We start from the raw sequence: 25149 nt of genomic DNA, 5'->3' as shown, positions 1-25149 counted from the left end.
CGTGACCTGACCAGCGCCCCCTGAGCCTTAGTGCCCAGTAGGTCTGTAAGAGCAGATTTTTTAGACTTGAGATCTTTAATATGATCTTGATTTCCAGTGGAATCTATTAAATTCAGCAACTCCACAATTTCCGTCTCTAGATCCTCCATAGATCTGGTTATGTCTCTTCTGACATTGAGAGTATACTGTTGACAGAGCTGCTTTATCTCCACCTTCCCATAGTCCCACCACAGTTTTAAAGAAGTAAAATCATTTTTTCTTTCTTTAAAACCACTTTAAACTTTCCAAACTTTAAAACATCCTTAAAATGTGCATCACATAAAAGAGACGTGTTAAAATGCCAGTATGCACTTCTGGACTTTAATTTAGAGATAAAAATGTTGCACACAACCAGCGTGTGATACGTAAAACCTACAGGGAGTATACTGCACTTTTTGAAGATGCTAAAATTATGTTTAAAACAATAAAACCGGTCCAATCTCGCCATGGAAATTAGATTCCCTCGGCAATGAGTCCAGGTGTATTGTCTTTTATTGTCACTCATCCTTCTCCACACATCACAAAGGTCATGGGCCTGCAGCAGCTGCCTCAGTGCACGCTGCGATGCTCTGTGGGGCTCTAGGTGGTTCCTGTCTAAAACATCATCTTCTGTGCAATTAAAATCTCCTCCTAAAAATAAAAAATCATCTACTTTAACTTTGCTTAAAACTGTGTCTAAAACCTTTAAAAAACAGACTGTCGGGTCCTGAGACCGGAGCATAAACATTTATAAAAACAAAATAAAACTGCTCAACCTTTGCCCTCACCACCAGTAGTCTGCCCTCCACCACCTCCTCCACTTCCAAAGACTGGTGTGAAGCTCTTGGAGAAGATGATGCCCACCCCCCCACTGGTTGTGCTTAGGTGGCTCAGGACCACCTGCCCCTCCCACTCTCTTTTCCAGTCATTCTCATATTTAGAGTCACTATGTGTTTCTTGTAAAAACACCACTTCAGTTCTTTTAAGTTTTATCTGCTGGAACATCAGGGACCTCTTCACCGCGTCTCTGGCTCCGTTTATATTCAAAGAGCTAATGTTTAAAAGACTCATGTTGTAAAATATAAAAACCCCACACAAAAACAGGACTGATTGGTAATCAGGATGTAAAACTTTATTCATCATCTTCATCGTTGTTTTTCTCTTGCCTAACTTTTTGAACAATCTTTTTGAGTCTATACATTTCCTGGTCGATGAAGCCTCCTCTGCCTTTGCTGCTCATGTGCAGCCGGGCAGAGTTTGAGAGCTGCTCTTTATCAGAGAAATAATCTTCTATTTTCAATCCTTTCATATTCTTAGTTTTCTGGAGAAACACTTTTATCTTCCCCGCACTGTAGCTTCTTGTGCTCTTCTGGCTTCCTGACCTGAAGTCGGAGGATTCACTGTCAGCAGAGTCGGTCTCCATGTTGGACTCGGACTCTGCTGCTCCTCTCCCTCCTTTCTTCACTGTTCCTTTCTTTGGCTTTGAGCTTCCACTGTTGCTTCTGGTCTTTCTTTTCAGATGAGGAACTTTAAGCACCTCCTCATCTCTCTCCATGTCAATATCACTTACTTGGCCCTGTTGGACCCCGCCTGTCTCCTCCTGTTCCCCCTCACCTACCTGATCTACCTGTTGGACCCCCCCTGTCCCCTCCTGTCCTTCCTCACTCACCTGACCTTCCTTTGGGACCTCCCCTGTCCCCTCCTCACTCACCTGACCTTCCTTTGGGATCTCCCCTGTGACCTCCTGTCCCTCCTCACTCACCTGACTCTCCTGTTGGACTCCACTTGTCCCCTCCTGTCCCTCCTGACCTTCCTGCTGGACGCCCCCTGTCCCCTCCTGTTGTTCCTGAGTGTCAGCTGTTTTATTTCTCTGTGGACATACTTTAGCTTGGTGTCCTTCCTTCCCACAGCTGAAGCACTTTGTGTTATTTGATGTCACAAAAATCACGTAGTCAAACTCTTCCACTCTGAGTTTAAACACCAGGTTCAGGTCCTCAGTCCTGTTGTTCAGAATCATAAATAGATGCCTTCTGTGGGACACCACGTGTTTTAACAGAGGGGACCTGCATCCTGAGGACACTTTCTTTACTTGAGACACTATCTTTCCGTGTCTGGACAGTTCTCTTATCAGAGTCTCGTCTCTAATAAACGCACTGGGAGAGAGAGAGATGAGTAAGGGTACGTGAGAGAGAGAGAGAGAGGGGGTGAGGGTAGGAGAGATGAGTAAGGGTACGTGAGAGAGGGGGGGTGAGGGTAGGAGAGATGAGTAAGGGTACGTGTGAGAGGAGAGAGAGAGGGGGGTGAGGGTAGGAGAGATGAGTACGGGTATGTGTGAGAGAAGAGAGGTGAAGTGGCGCAATCAAACAAAAATGTCAGTGTAGCCAGATGCGCGCTCCCTCCCTGTCGTAATGGTGCACTGGTCGTTGGGCGTACCTTGAGTAAGGGTACGAGAGATGAGTAAGGGTACGAGAGAGAGAGAGCGCGCGAGAGAGTGCGCGAGAGAGTGCGCGAGAGAGAGGAGTGATGAGTAAGGGTACGAGAGAGAGAGAGCGCGCAAGAGAGAGCGCAAGAGAGAGAGGAGTGATGAGTAAGGGTTGGATTAAAGCAGAAGTGACAAGTGTGGGTGTTGTGTTGTTGTGTTAGACTCTGAGTTCCAAGTCCCACATTTACAAGGTGACCGAAACCTCATTTTCAGACTCATGACCATATAAGGTTCCGGATATTTATGAATCAGACTAAAGCTGAAAAGTTGATTCATGCCTTCATTTCCAGCCGACTGCATTACTGTACTTTTGCGAAAATCTTAAGAATAAATGAATGAATAAAGACATTCAAACAATAGGAAACAGTTACAGTACAAAGCAAACACTAAAAAACTATTTAAACTATTTAACACAGCAGCAGAGCAAAGAAATAAAACAAATGTAACAGATGATAAAAGAGTAAAAACAAGAGAAAATAAAACATTAAAAAAATATTAAAATAAGATCAGGACTATAGGAGAGAGCTCACCTATAAAAATGTGTCTTTAAGAGAGGGTTAAAAGAAGAGGATGCGTTTTATTTAAATATACACGTGTATTATTTATATATACATATTATTATTTAAATATAAATATATCATATTTGACTATGTTTCACCTCAGATAATGATGTTATCACTTTTCCTTTCTTAGTTTTTGCCTTTTCAACAAGAGAGAAACTTTTTAGAATAAAACTAATAGTTATTTTAGTGTGTTGTCTTTACACTGTCCTGGGGCGTATCTCTCTGTATCAGGAGCCTTATGCCAATGCACTGCGATGGCCCACTGCACGATAATAAAGCGAGTGAAGCTGGTGATGAGGAGCTTTAGGTGATTTTAAACGCGCAGCTTTTGGTGCGTAAAGAGACATTTACGCAGTCTCGGCCTCGTCGGTGTCACCATGGGCAAAGCTGTGAACGTATTTATTGGTTGTGTATTGGAAACTGATCAATCATCTGATCGGTTTCGTTACTCAGCCGTTCGTGTTTATTCATCCAAGGCAACGAGACAAAATTATCACAAGCGCAACAGATATATGGAGAAAAAGAAACCGCGACCTATAAAATGTATTTTACCAGCTTCACTCGCTTTATTATCGTGCAGTGGGCCTCATTGTACATTTTACAGTTTTACAGTTTTATAGCGCAGTGCATTGGCATAAGGCTCCTGATACAGAGAGATACGCCCCAGGACTGAGTGTAAAGACAACACACTAAAATAAATATACATTTTATTCTAAAAAGTTTCTCCCTTATTGAAAAGGCAAAAACTAAGAACGAAATAGTGATAAAACCATTATCTGAGGTGAAACACAAGAGTAAAATATGATATATTTATATTTAAACAATAATATGTATATATAAATAATAAATCTCCCTTAAAGACATTTTTTTATAGGTGAGCTCTCTGCTATAGTTCTGATCTTATTTCAATATTTTTATAATGTTTTAGTAGCATTTAAATGGCACTTTGTAGTTTTGCTTTTTGAAGAAATTGTACTTTCTTGATTCTTGTTGTTCTGGGTTTGTACCCTCATGGTTGAATGCACTTATTGTAAGTCGCTTTGGATAAAAGCGTTAGCTAAATGAAATGTAATGTAATGTAACAAAAATGTCAGCGCTTCAAGTTCTTCTTTTCAGGCAATGAGAGCGCTCATTTAGAGGGAGCCTGAGATGCAACAAGCTCCCTATTGGCTGTTGAAATCCTGAGATGCAACAAGCTCCCTATTGGCTGTTGAAATCCTGAGATGCAACAAGCTCCCTATTGGCTGTTGAAATCCTGAGATGCAACAAGCTCCCTATTGGCTGTTGAAATCCTTCCCCACTAAAAAGCATTGCCTACTGTAGTGTTCTTTCACACACTCAATATGCTTACACCTGCTATTGAACTGGATACAAATGATTTGTTCACACGGTCAAAGCTATGTATTTCTTGTTGTATCCCGCCCCCAATTTGCAGCTGGGATAGTGTAAGAGAAAATAGAGAATGTTTCCTGCAAGACAGAGGGTCAAATGTGCCAGTGGCAATGAGAGCGCGAAGGGAGGTACCTGTTAGACTGAGATGCAACTATAGCCCCCTATTGGCTGAGGAAATCCTTCCCCATTGAAAAGCTTTGGCTTCTGTCGGTTTCTTCATTCAGCAACAATGACTGACCGGCGTCTGACTGACGAGCTCTGCGATGCTTGTGCCGCTGGAAATCTATCAAAAGTGTTGTCTTTGCTGCAAAGTGGAGCAGAAGTCAACGGATTCAATACATTCAAGAGAACTGCTCTCCAGGTGGGTACAGACCTCCATCACGCTGCATCCAGTTTGACTGCTTTAATTTACTTTCTGCTGTCATATATTTCCAGGAGACTTTGTTCATTGATACATGTAAGATTGATAATGAATCATCGAATCTGTGAAAGAGAGGAAATTGAACAATGTGGCCTAAGCGAGACATATAGCTCATACCAAGAAAAAAAAGGAACTCGTCGTTTTGCTTTATTTGTTTTTTAGAGGGAAAAATAACATCTTTCTTTTCTTTTCTCAAGTGAATCTGCAGGCTACAGCATATAGTATACACTTCATCCTGAGAAAGTTACTAAGATATAGTAATAATAAAAATAATAGAAAACTAGCGGTGGGTAATCACCTCCATCCCAGCATGGAAAACTTTCTCAGACTGCAAAGAAGTCGCCTCTGACGTCACAGAGACGCTCCCAGTGGTCGTCTCTGACGTCTCTGACGTCTCTCTCTCTCTCTCTCTCTCTGACGTCTCCCTCTGACGTCTCTCTCTCTCTCTCTGACGTCTCTCTCTCTCTCTCTCTCTCTGACGTCTCTCTCTGACGTCTCTCTCTCTCTCTGACGTCTCTCTCTGACGTCTCTCTCTCTCTCTCAGGTGGTGAAGATGAGCAGCACCGCCGTGGTCGAAGCTCTTATTGGTGGGGGGGCGAGCCCCGACGTGCGCGACCCGGACAGCGGCCGCACCGTGACCCATGACGCCGCGCGCGAAGGGTCTGTGGATACCGTGCGCGCGCTGATGCGTGCTGAGGCGAACGTGAACCTCGTGGACGACCAGGGCAACCTGCCTCTGCACCTGGCTTCCAAGGGGGGCCACCTGCGGGTGGTGCAGCTGCTGATCACGCGCACCGCGCACCCCCGCGCGACCAACGGCCTGGGATACACCGCCGCGCAGCTCGCGCACTTCCACCGCAGGGTGGACACCGCCAAATACATCGACAAGTATCTGAGCGCAAGTGAGTCGATTTTATATCAGAATATTTTAATTTCAAGATGTCTCTCAGTAGCTCAGTTTATTGCTGGTGGGAGGGGGTCTGGAAAATGTATGATGGGGAACAGACTTAGAGAAAGGTGGCACTGGTACATTGAGAAATGCTGGGAAATAATCTGGGTCAGCTAACTCCTTGGATTAAATCAGAAGTGACAAGTGTGGGTGTTGTGTTATTGTGTTAGACTCTGAGTTCCAAGGCCCACATTAAGGTTTCAGTCACCGAAACCGAAACCTCATTTTCAGATTTATGACCATATAAGGTTCCGGACATTTATGAATCAGACACAAGCTGAAAAGCGGATTCATGCCTTCATTTCCAGCCGACTGCATTACTGTACTTTTGCGAAAATCTTAAGAATAAATGAATGAATAAAGACATTCATGATTTATTTTAAAGCTTCAACAGTTTTTACCGCTGGTTTACATCGTATTGAGTTAAGTTAATATGTTTAATAAATTGGGCATCAATACATTAATATGTTTAACGTTCTGATATGTCTTGTTATATGTCTAATTCTCCAATAATAACTTTATTTATGTGGCACCTTTTCAAACACAATTACAACGCATTACAAGTTTAAATGAAGAATTGAATGCAAACAATAGGAAACAGTTACAGTACAAAGCAAACACTAAGAAACTATTTAAAATCAATTCGAGGATCACACAGCAGCAGAGCACATACACAGAAATAAAACAAATGTAACAGATGATAAAAGAGTAAAAACAAGAGAAAATAAAACATTAAAAATATATCATATTTGACTATGTTTCACCTCAGATAATGGTGTTATCACTTTTCCTTTTTTAGTTTTTGCCTTTTCAACAAGAGAGAAACTTTTTAGAATAAAACTAATAGTTATTTTAGTGTGTTTTCTTTACACTCAGTCCTGGGGCGTATCTCTCTGTATCAGGAGCCTTATGCCAATGCACTGCGATGGCCCACTGCACGATAATAAAGCGAGTGAAGCTGGTGATGAGGAGCGGTGTCACCATGGGCAAAGCTGTGAACGTATTTATTGGTTGTGTATTGGAAACTGATCAATCATCTGATCGGTTTCGTTACTCAGCCGTTCGTGTTTATTCATCCAAGGCAACGAGACAAAATTATCACAAGCGCAACAGATATATGGAGAAAAAGAAACCGCGACCTATAAAATGTATTTTACCAGCTTCACTCGCTTTATTATCGTGCAGTGGGCCATCGTTGTACATGTTTTATAGCGCAGTGCATTGGCATAAGGCTCCTGATACAGAGAGATACGCCCCAGGACTGAGTGTAAAGACAACACACTAAAATAAATATACATTTTATTCTAAAAAGTTTCTCTCTTGTTGAAAAGGCAAAAACTAAGAACGGAATAGTGATAAAACCATTATCTGAGGTGAAACACAAGAGTAAAATATGATATATTTATATTTAAACAATAATATGTATATATAAATAATAAATCTCCCTTAAAGACATTTTTTTATAGGTGAGCTCTCTCCTATAGTTCTGATCTTATTTGAATATTTTTATAATGTTTTATTTTATCTTGTTTTACTCTTTTATCATCTGTAACATTACTTTTATTTCTGTTTATGTGCTCTGCTGCTGTGTGATCCTCGAATTGCTTTTAAATAGTTTCTTAGTGTTTGCTTTGTACTGTAACTGTAACTGTTATCTTTTCATTTTCTTTCATATTTAAAATCATCTTACTTTTTCTTTTACTTCAATGGATCCCTGTGCCATAATAAAATATGCACTACTGTAATCTTTTCTGATGTTTCATATTGTCCCTCTATAATTGCTGTTATTTATTTTCATTATTGTCACTTAGGATAAATTAGTCAAATACTCATTATTTGTTTTCTCTTTTACAGACTAAATGATGAAGACACCCACTTCAATGTTTTACAATCTGGATTGGCTGAAACCTTCTTATGATTCTACTACTCTGCTCTTTCCTTTTACTTGGACTTTAAATTTTTTTTATATTTTATTCTAAAATTACCCCCACTTAATTGATAATATAATACTTGTAATATAAACCCTGTGTAAATCTGGTACATTTATACCTTCTAGTGCAATCCAGTACAAAAACTAATAATAACTTTTTGCCCATAGTGTAATAATGTATCCCATTTGTATTATAATAGTTATTTGAAAGAGGAAATAGTGTCATGGAAGTGTGACACCAATAGCCCAAAAAAATCAATTTTAAAGAAAGTGTTATTAATTTATTATTATATTATGGGCTACAATTATTACATTTTTAACGGATTTTTGAAAACCCGGCAAATAATGAAACAATGTTATTACGTTATTGGCATGTTACTACATAATTGGCGGTTATTAAATTATTGGCTGCTACAGGCTGCAAAACTGTTTACCCCTGAAACACCAAAAGTTTTTTGTGGACACCTCACCCACCCCTCCTTCAGTGGTGAGTAGGTAATGAGTGAATTTTTTATTTTTCAGTGACCTATCCCTTTAACAGTGTCAATCAAAACTGAACATCATTAGCTTTTGTAAACTCTTTGGCTGAGCTTTTGTTTTGGATTTCACTCGATTTTACAGATGTACCTAATAAAGTGGCCGCATAAATGTATTTTTAAAATAATTTATAATCTGAGAGCCAAGGTCTCATACTTTTTTTTACTTATGCCTCATAGTGTGACCAGTAAGCCACAGAACATCACATACAGTCAGACACAGATATTTGTTATGGGTGCAGAGACATTTAGGAGGTGTCACTACTGCTGCTGTGTTCCATTAACACCCCACATCAGTACCTTGTGACTTGTGAATACTGTGAGTCAAAATTAATGAGTGTGTGGCACTGCTTTTTTACTCTGGGATATTTGTATTATTTTTGTAATTTTCTTTTTTCATTTTTGTATCTCTCACGTGTTAGAAACGTTATCAACAACCCCACACACTTGCAGTAAAATCCTGTGGAGGATCTCCTGCTGTTTTTCTCATATCGGCTTCTCTGGACTTTCTGCGGACTTTCTACTAGGGGGCCAGACGGAGAAAGTCCGGAGAAAGTCTGGAGGCTCTCACTCGGACATTGACAGCCCCTGTGCAGAATGACCGGAGGATCTCTGGACTTCAGTGCAAGTCTGAAAGTAGCTTATGTGGAATTTTGAGAGTTTCATGACACTGTGTGAAAGAGGCATTCATTCAACCCTAACTGTGCCTTTTAAGGACAGAGCCTCCTACTGGTCACCCTGAATGAGAAAGAAAATGTGAAATGGACAAACTCCCTTCTCTCTGCTCTCTGCTCTCTCTCTTTCTGTGAAATCTGCTATAGAAAAAATACACAATAAAAGACAGCAATGAATCCCTGCTTGTTCCCACATTTATCAACGTGTGTGTGTGTGTGTGTGTGTGTGTGTGTGTGTGTGTGTGTGTGTGTGTGTGTGTGTGTGTGTGTGTGTGTGTGTGTGTGGTTTCCCATATCTGAGTGTTTGAAAGAACATGAACATAACTATCGGAGGAGAACAGCGGACATTTAGGCTAAAAACCTCACAGAATGATCAACTGATGACTATGTGATCTGTTATAAAAAAGATGAGAAGTTCAAGTCCTCGTTGAGACCAGGGTAACTGGTGCCTTTAACGTTGCAGTGTGTAGAATGTAGTGACATCTAGTGGTGAAGTTGCATGTTGCAGCTGAATACCCCTCACCTCATCCTCCACTTCCAAACATGACAGAGAACCTGTGGTAACCTTCAGTTTTCACAAAAACAAAGGGTGTTTAGTTTGTCCAGTTTGGGCTACTACAAGAAACAATGTGACCTCCATAGAGAGGACCCCCATGTAAATATAAAGTATTTCAATATAAAGGGCCCATTCTAGGGTAAATAAAACAACAATTTGTATAATTTAGATGAAACACACATGGATTATTTTATATTAAATTTCTGTCAATAGATCCCTTTCACCTAAATCTTAAACACTGGACCTTTAAGGACATAGATCCAGTTTGACTCTCTTTGTTTCAGGGGTTTGATTCTCTCCCCGCCCCTTGCATCAGAGCTGATTACTTCAAAACCTGACACTCTTCAAGTTTTATCGCTCCCATGTTGGGCTTCTAGTGTTTGGCCAGAGGCTAATTCAGATTCCCTGTACGGATGGCATACCTGTGCTCGGCCATCCCTCAGCCTCCTTTTAGTGAGGCCTACATAGAATCGCTCTCAATGGTGTCCCAATTTTGCATTCAAAGTCTGGTACCATCAAAATACAGTTATAGGCATCAGTTGATCATTCTGGGAGGTGTAAAACTGCTCAAATTGGTTTCCTCATTGTAGATACTATATATTTTTATCACTTGAGTACACTTGTAGTCTAATAGTATTGTTTGATATGTTTACTTAACTGCTGCATTTTAATGTCTGTTGTCTATTGTGGATTCTCCTCTTTCTGCACCGTCCTTAACAACCATGGCGTTTGGCAGCCAGCAGGGGGACTTTCTCCATTTTGTTCATTTTGTTCATTCATGCCCCTAGGGGCCAAGAATTTTGTTTTAATGTGGGAGGACCTTATCTCTTCCGTTTTCTAGATTAGAGTGCAGTGCCCCTAGAGCAGGGGTCTTCAACGTTTTTCAGGCCAAGGACCCCCAAACTGATGGAGAGATAGAGCAGGGACCCCCTACTATATATATTGTATAACAATGTGTTTTATATGATAAACTGGGCCTAGTGCCATGTATACACATAGCTACCCTGTTATTGTGCATTCAATACTAAGCTATTCAAATAATACACAGAAAGATAACGTCTTCTGCCTCCATTAATCCGTTCGCTACAATATGTTGGATTGATGTTAATGTGTATTTAAAGACATTTAAATTTGTGGGAAAAAAAAAAAAATTGTCTAATCAACTCTAGGGAAGGCCTCTGCCCTAGAGGCCAGGTAAAATACCCATTGAAAGCCCATTGAAATAAAGGCCTTTTACATTTTTGAGTGCCTGGCCCTGGGTTCTTCATGCCATTATTTCTGGACATAGGTTTTCCTTGAATCTTTTGACATTTATTCCCTTCCATGGGCAGCAGTGGTTTGAGGGACCCCAGTAGTGCTCCTGCCACCTCTTTCTAAAACCACAAATCATTCTAAGAATGGTGTAGTCTGTAAACTCCCTCCCCAGATCAAACTTTTAAAAGCATTTGTTATCAGGCTAGTTCAAAAACCAAATAAATAAACCAATATATTAAAAGAATTTGATTCCATATTTTGGATAAAAATGTCACCAACTAAGCAATTTAGTAATTGATTGAGAAATGAATCCTTAAATATCACTTATTGATAGTAAAACTATAGTGCACGTTTTATTTTACGAAACAATGAAATAATAAAATCTAAATTCTTTGACAGGGAAATTGATAACACCCACTATTAGGTATGGTCTGTTGCGATGTCTATTTATTATTTGCCTGTAGTACATAGCATATGCATATTTATGCTTACAAAAGCATCCATAAACAAACATACAACACTCACACCCAATTCAAATAAGAGCAAACCTTGCTCTTCAATCCTGTAATTAAAACAAACAAAACAAACAAAAAAAGAGTGGTCACTTACCCTCCCTGTGTGGGTAGTGGATCTTTTCAATAAATAAGTCTCTGGTTCAAAGTCACAACCAAAGCACTGTGTAGTATCTGTGAAGACGTAACTTTGGGAGTGTCTTCCCTAGAAGAAGGAACTATGTTTGAAGTTTTTTTTTGAGGAACTATTGAAGATATCAACACACTTTCACAGAGACAGGATTTAACGTTGTTTATCCCCACAATCCAATCACTCACTCAGCCTCGATTAGATCCAGGTCATCCACCAGTGTGACCACAGGACTGTTGCAGGTGAAAGAAGTGGGCAGAAGCTAACCTCCTGATGAAGAGAGCGAGGTGATAGGAGACAGAAACCCAAGCCAAACACCACGATACACTGACAATTTATTAGTTTTGTGACAATGAAAGACACATCTTTTGTTTTTTTCACAACATCACACATACAATGACTTCCAGCACGACTGCAGCATCTGCAGCCTTGACTGTCTGTATCATATCACCCCCACCCCTTGTTTTCTTGAAGTTAACAGGACTCTGCTCCACGTTTTAGCAGCTGATAGGCCATGAGACTCCACCTCACTGATGGCGAACAAAGTACAACATAAAAAGTTAAGTAGATTAAAGTACTGTGCAAAAACTAAGGTGCTGACTTACCACCTCATACAAAGGCCACAAAGCCTTGTACGGACATAGACCCACACATACGTACACATACAACCTTCACTAAAAGGCATGTTTTCAAACTCTTGTTGGATTTCTATCATGCCTGCAAAGCAGGGGGCACTCAAATAATTAAACATGACCTGCATAATTCAAAAGTAATTCAAAAGTCTCACTGACTCACCTGCAGGCGACAGTCTGCAGGGAGAAGGAAAATAAAACAGAACAGTTGTCATTTCTTTGTGCTTTCATCAACTGGGTGACCCGAGGCAACAGACGTAAAATGTGGCGAAGAGATTGTTGAGATTGAGACATCGAATTCATGTGAAGAAAATGAAGAAATGAAGTCATAATTTATATATATAAATATGCGTGTGTAAAGACATATGTGATGATCGTAACCTTGTGTATGTTTTTAAATAAGTTCTTTACTTGTCCTTAAAATTACACGACTTGGACAGTAAAAGGGGAATCGCTCTTAGAATTAATTTAGTAGTTTGGTTATTGTTACCGGTAATAAATTACACTCCTGGTTCACAGAGACGAATCAATGCTAATGAAAATGTAGGTCAAACAAATCACATACTTCACTTTGACATAATTACTGAATGCATATGGTCACAACTCCTGTCACAAGTTCTGATTAAGAAGTGCAAATATCTCTGATTTGTATTAATGGTTCGTTAACTGATCTACTCGTGCTTTAACCAATAATCTGAGATCTCACTGTCACACAGAGTCACAGGAAGTGAAAGCTTGATGGCATTAGTTCTTCGTCACATTAATGGCTAAAGCACGTGACTGTATTTTCCTCTGCCATGTCTGTGTTGTTAATAAACACTGGTTCAACTGAGCCCTTATGCTGACTGACCAAACAAACACAGGACACTGGACAATCGATCAAACCACCGACCTATCTTAATTTATCGTGAGAGATCTGTACAGACGGACAGCTGGAGGCCTCTGCAGAGTCCATCAGATGTTCTTACTCTGATAGAAGTCTTTACATCACGCATCTTCAGCTCTGTCGTGTTTCTCCTTGACTTCTTTATTTGCAATTGTCCACTTGTCATTTCTCGTCGACTCCTTCCCCTCGACCCAGCCCCTTCCTGCCCGTCCTGAACATCATCGCTCTGTTCTTTCCTCCAATCCTTTCTCAAATGCAGTCCTGTCCAGCAGGCCAAGTGAGGAACTTGTGTTTGTGCAGGTACGCACACACACACACACACACACATATACAGACACACACACGCAAGCACACACACATGCGTGCTTATGTGTGCACACACTCAAACATAAGAGATCACAATAAATCTTTTACAGTCACAGCTTTGATACTGCCACCTTACTAATCCAGGATACAGTGTGTGCATACTGTATGTGTGTGTCCAGTTTGGTCCACAGGCATCTGTGGGCATATGTGCGTGTGTGTGTGCGTGTCAGTTGGTCTCATAGGAGGAAAGCAGCGCGGCGTCCACAGGCTCCATGCAGGAGGGGCAGGTGAAGGACCTCATCAGCCAGTCGTCTATACAGTCCATGTGGTAGATGTGCATGCAGGGCAGGAACCGGATGGGGTCTCCGTACACGAAGTCCATCATACAGATGACGCACCTGCAGAGGAAACAATGACAATGACTATTTCCCTTTAAATTTGCAATCTACTTTGATTGGACTGGAAATGAAGAACACAAAACCAAGAGAACAATAAAATACTGTTTTAACTTGTGAAAATGTCTGGTTTGGACATTTTACAGACTTTGACTTTTACATATGAAGAACGCAGCAGGAGATTGTCCTAGTCAGATGTGTTCACAACAACAGGGAAATGTCCGGAATGTCTGGCATGGAAATTCTGCTGCAGAGAGCTCAGTGTTTTTGTTTACAACACCTCAAAGATGGTGGGAGAAGAAGCTACTGACTCTGCCGTGGAGTTTATTATTGCATTAATAACATACAAGCATTTGGACATATCCACAAAATCAACCAAAGAGTCCAAAGCAATATACAGGCAGACAAGAAGAGGTACAAAGCAGCTACACTCTGTAAATTTGAAAATTTCTGGACATTTTACTCTGGGGCTGGCAGGAAAAGTTCCTGGAAAATTTGCGTGACTTGGAAATTTGCATTCTCACATACAGCCCTTCCGAAATATTAAGTAAAAAAATTATTTGATCTTTTCACATGATACTTCATTTAATTTAATTGACTTGGAGAACACTAGTCACAATGTTTTTGCCTGTTAAAATGTGCCTGTTGGTGCATGACATAGTGTATAGACATAGACGGATGGGGTTGATGGGTCCTATTTACAAAGAAAGCAACATTGTGTGATGTCACTCTGATGCTGTCCCATCATCAAAGTGATTACTCAAAGAAGAGCAAACGTGATTTGAATGAAACGGTTTCAGAAACAACACCAAGCATTAGCATTTCGATCCTGTTTCCATACCTTCTACCTAAAGCATTTTAAAGTCCTGCAGAACCCCTGCTTATACACAGATCACTTTGATGGAGTAGTATTTCTCTTGACGGTGCCACCATGTTGCTCTGAACAAAGTTAACTTCCTCTGCATCTTCTGACGGGTTTCTACTCACTCTCTGATCTTCTTCTCTGAGCCGTCCCGCCCCAGGTCATACACGCCCTTCGGGAGGTGCTGTATGAGCCCGATGCGCTGAGCGATGCGGACCTGCTCCTCCTCCGTCAGCTGAGTGGCCAGTCTGGCTTGACTGGGTGTTGGGTGATAGACGGGTACATGGATCTGCTCCTACAGAAAATGAGACAGGGCCACATTTAAAGAAAAGAAAAACTAATTCTGATAAATCTATATGGATAATGAATTAAATTTCAGACCGATGTAAAGCACAGGTTGTGTTAGTCCCAGAATGACTTACACTTCCAACTAATAGAAGAAAAGGGGAAATGGTCTAAGGTAGTTTTATTACAGTGCGCTAATATCTGTATCATCGAGAGAGAACAACACACAGACATGTAATGCATCCAGCCCAAACATTTCTCTATTGCGTGTTATTTAACATATTTAAGAGTTTTTATGGCCTGAAATTCAGATAATGAACATTCAAATTAAATATTTTTGACTTTTTAAGAACTCATGGAAACTCTGTTTAACGGGAATTAATGATAATGTGGAAGTTTCAGGCTGGCCTGCACCAAACTACAAAGCAGCCAAAGCCACCTGTCTGTTTTTTTGCATGTCTGTGTCTCTGTCTTATCCACCCATCTGTCTCCCTGTCTGCCTGTCCCTCGGTCTGTCTGTCTGCCTGTATATTTGCCCGTCTGTCTCTCTCTCTATGTCTGTCTGTATGTCAAAACTTTGGTCATCAGGGAGGACAGGTCATTTTCTACAGAACTGCATCCATCTTTATATCTGTGTACAACCTTGGTCTCCAAGTGTCTTCCTCCTCTGTAAAAAGCATCTCTCTATTCACTCAACTCTTTCAATTTGTGGTCTAGGTCTGGGGTTCATTCTCATACATTCCCTACAGTGACTGTGTGTGCACCAGTTTCTCTTCTTCATTTTCTCTTCATCAACCGCACACTTCTGCCTCTGACTCTTTCCTCTCGTCCTCCTCCAATGTGCCAGACCTTTATGTCAGGCAACTGAAGGATCCCACAGCCATGTCATGGATCAGGCTAAGTCCACTCTAATGCTGTTAAGCGAGCTCTCTGATTAACCACCTGTATACCGACACTGTAGCCACGACCTTTTGACACAAAGCGCCACAAACCTGAATGAAGCTGCAGATCAGACCAATAGGAGGGAAGAAACCGAAATAAAGAGCCATCAGAGAATGTGTTTACTCATTGCCTGCCCAAAGGTCTACAACAACAGTGTCTTCTTTTAAAAGCAGAATAAAGACATGTCTTACTCACAAGCTTTTTTAATTAGCACGTGTTTAAAGAATGTATTCATTTCTTAACCAATAGTTTTGTCACTTTCCTTTTTAAAAACTATACTATATTTTTATCATTCAATGACTTGTGTTATGGAAATATGAATTCTTGAACGAGCGTAAAGGTTTGTGTGATTTTTGCTGCTTATTTGTTACTACAACAAATATGTTTCTGTTGACTGTTAAGAGAGTCCACCAACCAAACTGAAGTGACGGTGACATAAGATTTTAATGGGAACTCATGTCATGATAAAGCCAACTATTGAAAACAATTGTTTGACTTCCTTTTTGGCTCTCCTAATAGCCATCACTGGCGAGTTAATCAGAGATATGATATATTATTTATGCGTTAGTAGCCATAATGGGCACTGAAACCTTTTTTTTGTGACTTTTTTTATTTCTTGAAAAGTAATGCTTTTCATAGAAAAAATGCAGAACAACAATTACAATGTTAGCTAGCGATAAGCCTCACAGCATTTTAAGCCATGAGTCAGCGTAACTTCAACAGCTGATGCAGCCACGCAGCGGGAATAAAAGCTACAGACAGGGCCTGAGAGGGGGCAGCTGCTGTACAATGTGTGTTTGTGTTTGTGTGTGTTTGTGTGTGTGTGTGTGTGTGTGTGTGTGTGTGTGTGTGTGTGTGTGTGTGTGTGTGTGTGTGTGTGTGTGTGTGTGTGTGTGTGTGTGTGTGTGTGTGTGTGTGTGTGTGTGTGTGTGTGTGAGGATGGTCAACTGCACAGTGGTCAGCAGTGTCATTGTTGTCATATGCCTCTCCTTTCTTTTACAGCTAGTGTGCCAACTGGCCCGTGACAACTGTTCCATCATGTGACCTCAGATCGACCAGGAGCACGACAGAGATAGAGAGCGAGACGGCAGGGGTGAGAGGGCAACTCAGGAAGGGGAGACGGATGGTGCAGGGCAGTGGCGAGCTGAGCCAAATTACAGAGCTTGGTTTCCTTTGCCAAGCATGCTGTAGGCTGCTTCTGGGCCAGGCACACAGCAGCAGGACCTGTCAGCGAGCCAGGCCAGCGCTGCTAATAGTGAGGGGGGGAGGGAGGCAGGAGTGAGTGCAGAAAGAAAGACAAATAATGTGGCGAGGCATTTACCCTCTGTCTTCCATCATCCATCACTAAATGAAAGAAATTACGAGGAAAGAGGAGTCGGGAAATGAAATATGGAGTTACTCTCTGCCCACAAGTTCAATAACGGCCTAGATTCTCCCCGCAGCCAGAGGCCTGATATTTAGGTGTGACATGTGAGAGATGGGCCAACGGGTTAGAGCAGGGGTCTGCAACTGGCGGACTCCGGTCCGAATCCGGACCGCAAGAGGTTTCCATCCGGAACCCAACTCTTCTTATATCAAAAATAAATAAATCCAAAATAAATAAAAACATTGGCGGCCTTGTTTGACATTTAAGAGACTTTTAATCAGGCATAATGACGCCAGCCCAGGGCGGGTCCTATGTGTTGCTTTCATACACTGTGTAGGTTGCTGGGTAGAGAGAAGCACGCAGATGGAGACACACAGATGTGAGCGAAATCAGGAAAGTTGATGTGGAAACCTGAGTCTTCCGAGCAGAGTGACACAGACACTTTGCAGACTCTTAACCGCAGCACTCCGATGTAAGGAAGCGGCAAAATAAATGAGCTCAAAGCCCAGTATGAGCGATGAGCACTTCCTGTTTTAAAGACAAATCCCCCTTTCATTAGTGACAATGCCCAGTTTTTGGTATATGTCAGCAGCGTCAATATGCACTTAAAGGGAAGCAACACCAGAAACATGAAGCGTTTGCAGGCTCTGAAATCTTAGCTCTCTGTCTGGGGACTGCAGAGTAACTAAATCTCTGAAAACAGACCTGTAGACACCTACACACAATACCAAGAAAACAATAGGAGGAGATGGATGCACATTAACAGGATGTGCTTGTTGATGTGAGAACAGGATAGGCTGACAACACGATGATAACGGTATGTGTACTGTGTATGCTTCACTTCAGCAGGAAGTTGTAGTATTGTTAAAGAGGCTCATACAAAGCCTTCCCAGGGGCCACATACAAACCATGGAGGATGAACATAATACCCCTTCTGGGTGGAATAAAGAAAAGGTAAAAATATTGGGAGAAAAAGTTGAGTTAAAAAGTTAAGTAAAAACGTAGGTTATTAAATTTGGATTTCACAAATTGCTATAAGTTAATAAGCTCATTTATTTAATTCAAGCTTTTAATATAAGAACGCAGCAGGAGATTCTTTGGTCAAATGTGTTCACAACAACACAGAAATCTCTCGAGCGTTCAGACAAGGCATGCTGGAGGCAAGGACGTAACGTATACTCACTTCACTGTGGAGATAATGCATTTTTGTTAACAGGATATCGACAACGGCCCGTATTACTTCTTCTTTCCTAGTTGAAATCTTCCTCTGTCTTATGTGTATGACACCTCTGTTTCATTTCATTTCCGTTTTGCATCCGTCACATCTAAGAAAGGTCGTGAACATGCTCACTTGCACGTGGTGAATCCCCCGCAGAATCTCCTGCTGTTTTTACACATGGGCTCACACAGACACAAGTTTTTACTTCGGGGCTTGCAGGAGAAACTCAGAAAAGTGTCCACAACAAATAACTCTGACATTTGCGATGTCACATACTGCCCCTCCAGATAATTTCTTTTTCCAGAGTTCAATATCTGAAAGCAGCTAGAGTGACCAAACCCACCCTGACTTCTGATCACATGGGGCCAGAATGGCAGCTGTCGGAAAATGAGAAGTTGACTGTGAGAACCAGTCCTGAAGAGGGCAAGGGAATATACATCCAGGCCTCTGTGGTCAGCCACAGCCCACAGACTGTCTTACTGTCAGTACAATGGCTTGCTTGTCAGCAGACGCAGACACACAGACACACAGACACACAGACACAGTGGGTCCATACTCCTCTCATGTTTTTGTTGCATCTTCAAGTGTAGTTTTGAAGAGAATTTCCTCGTATCTTTAAAACTTTATGAAGGTGTCTTATTGGCATTCTATTTCTTTTTATGGATGTTGTTACTCTAACAGCAACCGAGCAAAAAGAAAATTGTTGTTCAGTGTCACCTCTTTTCTCACATTCTTCCTCCTTTGCTCTTCCAAATTTCCACTCCAGGTTAGAAAGCTAATTAGAAACCAACACAAAACTAAACTTGCTTTCCCTGTTTCTTCTGACCGAGCTAGCTGAGCTCAAAGCAAACCGCTGACTGCGAGCCTTCTCATCTCGACTCCCTGCTCTTCACCTCTTTGTGTACCATGAACTTTATATAAAGATGGACGACATGACGGGTCTTGAGGGAGATTGGGCTTTGACTTTGACCAGAGCAGCAGATGCTACTTTAGCATGTTGACACAGAGGTAACGGCAACAGTCAAAAAGTGTATTGAGGACAGACCATGTAGCTGACAGCAGAATCGAGACCTTTGCGCTGAACTGAATGTGATCAGAAAACGTAGCAGGGAGACTGGGGCATTAAAAGTCATACCAGAGTGCAAAATATGCACAAGAGGGCTCTCATACCCACTCACACACAGTCAAACACACACGTATACGCTCCCTCCCATAGCCCGGTTCCACAGCGATGACTCAGCACTCGTCTCACCAGCTGCTTTCAAAATCCCCACACAACGTGCTGTTTGCAACACATGACAACACATGGGTCGGCACACATACACAGGGTACAGGCCACATCAGCCTTCACAATACTGCCTCCCTTTGATCACTTTGAAAACATTTTGACGACACATTACATGGCCATGGTCCACTAACCTAAATGGTCGGCTCAGTGGTCTGATCTCATCCACTTCGTTTTCAGCATCAATCCATCCACTCCTCCATTCATCCTGTCTCTATGTCGGCCATTTCTATATTCTATATGTGTAATAGTCTGTTATTAAGATCATTTAAGGTCTGATAAATTATCTCAAAGTTCTTGTCATAGCACACATAACAGAATTAAGATTATTCCAGTTCATGTGAAATTAAAAGAAATATTAGACAATATTTATATTGTCTAATATATATATGGACTATACGAATTAAACAAGTTAATTTTGTAACACACAATGACAGGTAAATGATCAAGTATAAGACAACTTTACAATCGGGTAGCTGCTAAAAGTCATGTTAGATATGCGTTTGCATTTTAAAGTGTTTTATTACAAGATATAATGTATGAATGAGTAGCACAGAATATATGGTGGTCACAATAAAAACAGCAATAAAGGCAGTTACAAATTTGACTATTTGTTGCTCACGTGGACTAGGAAGTAAGAACTTTATCAAAATATTGTCTTAGAATAAACAGTCTAAGTTTGTGTGAATAGTTTCCATATACTGCCCCGTCTGTCCATCATAGGACTTGGCCTTGAGCCCTGCAGATGCCAGTCCACGCACTGCCTCGTTTCAGCCAGGAAATTATTCATCACTGCCATTGTGCAGCCCTCGGCCAGGCAGTGGACACACCCATCTGCAGAGGCTGGAATTCACACTCCTGGAATTCACTGCTGACTCTGAATTCTCAGGGAACACGGTCTGATCAGAAACGACCTGACAAACTCAGGATGAGCAGACATTTATAAGTCTCATGATGAGTTGTCTGAAGAGTGAACCACTGCAGGTTGGATACAACTTTGACCTGTTTGATGTATTTTTAAAATACTATCAAAATGAACTTATATATAAATAACTATAGACTAAATTACTAATGCAGGAAAATAGTTTTTCTCTGTACTTTCAGAATTCAATTTAGATGTTTGGGTTAAAATGCAGTCAGTGTTACTGGTGTTACATGGTGTTCAGGAATACATAGATAACCATTTATTTTTTTATAGACATAAAACCATTTGGTTCACAATCACCAATCAGTGGTACCATCCACGTAATCAAATAAAAATAAATAAATTTGGTAGTAAATACTTAAGTCAGACGCTACAATTATAAACCGAAGAGTCAGCAGCAGAGCAAAGTCACATCCCAGAGTCGGAGAGTCCTCTGACAGGATGGGGAGGAGGATTTGGTGTCAAGTGAAGAGCAAAAAGCTTAATTGGCAGGATTTCAGATATAACCTGAATGCCAAAATGTAACCTGATAACATAAACATCTTTAATGTATTTTGTTTTGATGTCTCCTGGAGCTTGTTTTGAACTCTGGGAAGCTCAACCCCCTGTCTGAACAACAAATGTACCTTTGGGTACTAAGAAGGAAACCTTCAGCCTTAAATATTAATAAGACGCTGTAAACTTTGTGTAATGATGATGTCTTTCACAAGAAAAGACGTTGTGTGTCACAAGTTATTACCCAGTGGGAAAACGTCTACACTGTGGAATCTGTGGAGCTTAAGGTTGAAATTAAATCAAAACTGGCATGTTCGCACAAGGAATCTACGCTATACGCAGAAACGCATGCACGCCTCCAGTCACAACTTGTTGAGACAGACATAAAGTGTCATTCACTGCTCCCCAATGTACTGTCTCATACAATTTGTCAGTGGTGTGATTAGTTGCATGTTTTTTCCAATCGGCCTGGAGCACATGTCGCCGGTTTACCGGTTACATAAGTTACAGTTCGGAATAATAGTTACACAATGAGTCAATTGCTTGCAACTCATCTGGACCAACTCCCTGGACGCTACAGGATCTAACTCATTATCTTTCTTTCCTTAGAATCACAACAGAAACCTGCTAATAGCCCATGTTAACATCTGATTCATGAGCCATATATTAAATTCAGCACTTCAAATACAATTCTACTTGAGTAAATAATGTCAGGTTTATATTGTATTATTATAATATAATAGTATTTTTTCAACATGGATGATTTTTTTTTTAAATACAATGAATGGCTGGGAGATTGGATTTGAAAAATGTCTATTCTCATTTGCTACCAGACAATTTGATAAAATGACAAATCCACCCTGTCCTCTTTGTGTTTTTGGCTGTGATAACAAAATCGTTATAAATCGCCATTTTTCTACTGTTTTCATTTCCTGAAACTTAAGCCGAGCTGGAGCTTATTATTGTCTTTGTTTTGGATTTCACTGGTGTGATTTCCAGCACCATGTTTTTCACCATGACCCTCTGGTGTGAAGGACAGACCTCCAGTCGCAGTACATATCCTGGCATTTGCACCCAGGGCCACACCCAATAGCTTTTATGAACACAGCAATCTCAATTTCAAATTGCGTATAATGGAGCCTTTAGTCCCACTTCTAACACAAACAGCTCCTCCAAAGCCCGGTTAAGCCGAACTGTGATCGCACAAAAATGTGTGCTGTGTTCTCAGACTGGGTTCAGCTGGTGAAGGTGCTGATTACTGTGGTCACCAGGGAGAAAAGCACTGGCAGGTCTAAAAGAGCTCTTTAACTAGGGTTTTAACTGGTTAGTTAACCAGCTTGTCCTGCACTGCCAGTATAATCAAACGGCTCATGTACACAACTGAAAGCTTAGTCATGGCTGGAAAGACACTATACAGTGTTTGTGTTGTTTATTACACCATCTCTCCACTGTGAGACCAGAGCTGGCGGCTTTGACCTAATTACTGTTGTAGTGCTGTACACCAGACATGACACACTTGTATCAACCCGGACAAAGATGCATGTCAAGGACTTCCTGCTATGTTCAGTCTCAGATGTTATCTTTGACTGACTCATGATGCAAGTCTTCTGTGAAAAACACCGCTCCGATAATAAATAAAAAACATGGATATGAACTTGACCCGGTCTTGTCTTAGTAATGTTTCTCAATGTTTTTTTAAATCTGTTTCTCTAAAAGAAAAAAACTGTTGTTTCAACTGGTAATCCATAGCAAACGTTTACACCATAAAAAACAACTAGCACATGGAAATTATATAAAAAGTAAAGTTCAGATCATATAAAAAGATCAAAAATATCTTCAATGTGATCAGTATCTAGACAACACTGTTATAGATTCTCAGTAGATTTAGGATTGTAAGTACTACAAATTCATTGTTTTCAGGGACCATGCTGATAATAATATCACAAAGACTGGAATGGCACTCAGTCAAGTGGATATCTCAGCATATGACTGTCCCCTCAGCAATCAAGATGCAACAAATTTCACACACTCATTGATATCGGTTCGCTAAATGTGCCTGATTTATTTCATCAAGGGCCATGACTAATTCTTTGGGAAATCAGTGCAAATGCTGAAAACACCATATCTCGCAATGCCAAAGAATGCAAAAACAGAAATACTGGATCCGCAGGACAGCCACACTGAAATTTAAAGGGCTCTTCCCAGACTCATACCACATCCTTCCACCAGGTTTGTGGTAAGCCTTTGAGTAGTTTTTGTGTAATCTTGCTCACAGACAAACAAATAAACCACCTGACAGGGGACAGTGGTGAAAACATAACCTCCATGGCAGAGGTGATGAAGAAAGACTACAATGACTTCACCAATGACGGCAATGAAATGTGAGATCTACAAATGGGAAACCAATCATCAGTGTTTATGACATTTCAATATTCTATGTGTATTAAAATCAAGTATGGTGACAGAATTATCAAAGTGAAATGATGACAAGAAGCACATTTCCACGTTATGCTTCTATCTTTGCTGTTAAGAGTTTACAAGGCTTGGTCACAGTATAAGTATGTAGTTCCTCTGTAATGAGAGCTCTTATGCTGCACTGACCTGAGATCGCCTTCAGTTTGCCATTCATTTAAAAGCACCTATCTTAAATCTACAAATAAGGCTTGGCTTAACCTAGTAAAAAGCCAACTCTGTGCCAAGGCCTTACATAACACGTAGCAGCCGCCTCTTACCATAGAAAAACACACAGGAGGAACGATAACACCACACATCATATTTGCAGCTACAACATGACCTGGTCTGTTTGTGGATGATCTAATTCGGGAAATAAGGACACTAGACAAACAAAGCAGCTGCCGGTGTACCTCGAGGAGATCAGGGAAGGGGAGCAGCAATAAAAGTTGTTTTCAAAAAAACTACAAACACTCCCCTCTTTAATGGAGAAGGGGGGTCTGTCTCAAGTCCATTGGGATTACAGATCATGCTGTTAAAGTGAACCACAGGCCATAACAGAGAGTCCCTGTGTCTTAGTTCAGCTCCACTGAACAGGAGCCAAAATAACATGGCTCAGTGCAGAGTTGGAACTAAAGCAAGCGGTGATGCTGTCACTTTAAGTAAACGTATAAATGATAATAATAATAACTTCAGGGAAATGGCAGGCACAGTCAGGACCTTGGGATAAAACAAAAGAGGATTAGTGTCAAGGCCGGGACGGGACAGGCTCAGTGGGCAGGGTGATGCTGGATCTGTGAACAGCTGATGGCGCCTCACATACTGCTGAGACCAACAGATTCCTGGATAATGCACCTGCCAAAATAAAAGACTGACACACTGGGTCACACAGGACTTCGGGTATTCAATGGATTGTTTCAGATCATGAGACAAACACATTGGCCTGGTGGGTGTAAAAGTTACCTGATATGGGGGCGGTGGCTCCTGGTCGGGGTCAGCACCGTCTGCGTAGCTGGCCCGGTCCGACTGAGACTCATGTAGCAAAGAAATATCATCCGAGGTCGGAGATTTCAGACAGTTTCCCATCTCCTTCCTGTTCGGTCAAACTCTTCTCTCTTTGCTTCCCTGTCGCTTACACTAACAGATGGTTTCAGGAGGCTAATGTCAGCGGAGGAGGGGTTGTTGTTTAGTTTGTTTCTCCCATACACAGCTGACGAAGCTCCGCTCCCCAGACGACGGGAGGGCTGCTCGGGCTCAATAACAACAAAACATCCCTCAGCTATCGAGCTAGCCACACAAAGAGCTAGCCCGCTAACGCAAGCTAGCACTGGCAGGGGAGCATTGGGCTCTCGGTTAGCTTAAAAACTAAATACTAAAAAAAAAAGCAACGAGTGCAGCGACCTCAGGGAAGTTTACACCCGCGGAGGCAGCGGAGCGGAGGGAATGTCCGTGTCGCTGTCTGCACAGAGCGGAGCGGCGGAGGTCTCGGCTGAAGCTGTCAGACACTTCCCAGCTCGCAGCTGCTGCCCGACAACGACAAAAGGTGGTGACGTAGCCACACGAGGCACCGCCCCCGTCGGGCGACTGCACCAATCGGCTCTCACTGCGTCAGAGAAGCTCTCGGCCGCAGCCAATCGGATTCGCGATCACATTGTCCTTCGCTAAAAACATAAACACAGAGTT

The 25149-nt window shown here is 41.4% G+C and overlaps 2 protein-coding genes across 2 annotated transcripts; one reads left to right on the top strand and one right to left on the bottom strand.

The window, feature by feature from the left end:
- Positions 1-4684: 4684 nt before the first annotated feature.
- Positions 4685-8426, top strand: cdkn2c (cyclin-dependent kinase inhibitor 2C (p18, inhibits CDK4)). Its single transcript, XM_035176863.2, has 3 exons — positions 4685-4816; positions 5421-5778; positions 7680-8426. The coding sequence occupies exons 1-3, from the start codon at positions 4685-4687 to the stop codon at positions 7682-7684; spliced, it is 495 nt and encodes a 164-aa protein (XP_035032754.2). The 3' UTR covers positions 7685-8426.
- A 3308-nt stretch (positions 8427-11734) lies between these two features.
- On the bottom strand, positions 11735-25014 carry rnf11b (ring finger protein 11b). The gene is made up of 3 exons (XM_035176646.2): positions 24430-25014; positions 14624-14793; positions 11735-13639 (listed from the first exon to the last, which is right to left on the bottom strand). The coding sequence occupies exons 1-3, from the start codon at positions 24550-24552 to the stop codon at positions 13468-13470; spliced, it is 465 nt and encodes a 154-aa protein (XP_035032537.1). The 5' UTR covers positions 24553-25014; the 3' UTR covers positions 11735-13467.
- Between the last annotated feature and the right edge of the window lie 135 nt (positions 25015-25149).

Source organism: Hippoglossus stenolepis, chromosome 14 (genome assembly GCF_022539355.2).
Source record: "Hippoglossus stenolepis isolate QCI-W04-F060 chromosome 14, HSTE1.2, whole genome shotgun sequence".
NCBI classification, from domain to species: Eukaryota; Metazoa; Chordata; class Actinopteri; order Pleuronectiformes; family Pleuronectidae; genus Hippoglossus; species Hippoglossus stenolepis.
The sequence above is the reverse complement of the archived record's forward strand: the minus strand, read 5'-3'. Positions and strand labels throughout refer to the sequence as shown.

Bases quoted from the DNA above. Each gene is read 5' to 3' on its own strand.
- cdkn2c (XM_035176863.2), top strand. From the start codon at position 4,685: ATGACTGACCGGCGTCTGACTGACGAGCTCTGCGATGCTTGTGCCGCT. The intron at 4,817-5,420 runs GTGGGTACAGAC...TCTCTCTCTCAG, and splicing joins TCAAGAGAACTGCTCTCCAG to GTGGTGAAGATGAGCAGCAC.
- rnf11b (XM_035176646.2), bottom strand. From the start codon at position 24,552: ATGGGAAACTGTCTGAAATCTCCGACCTCGGATGATATTTCTTTGCTA. The intron at 14,794-24,429 runs GTAACTTTTACA...CATTTTCTGTAG, and splicing joins AGCCACCGCCCCCATATCAG to GAGCAGATCCATGTACCCGT. The intron at 13,640-14,623 runs GTGAGTAGAAAC...TTTCCTCTGCAG, and splicing joins TCAGAGAAGAAGATCAGAGA to GTGCGTCATCTGTATGATGG.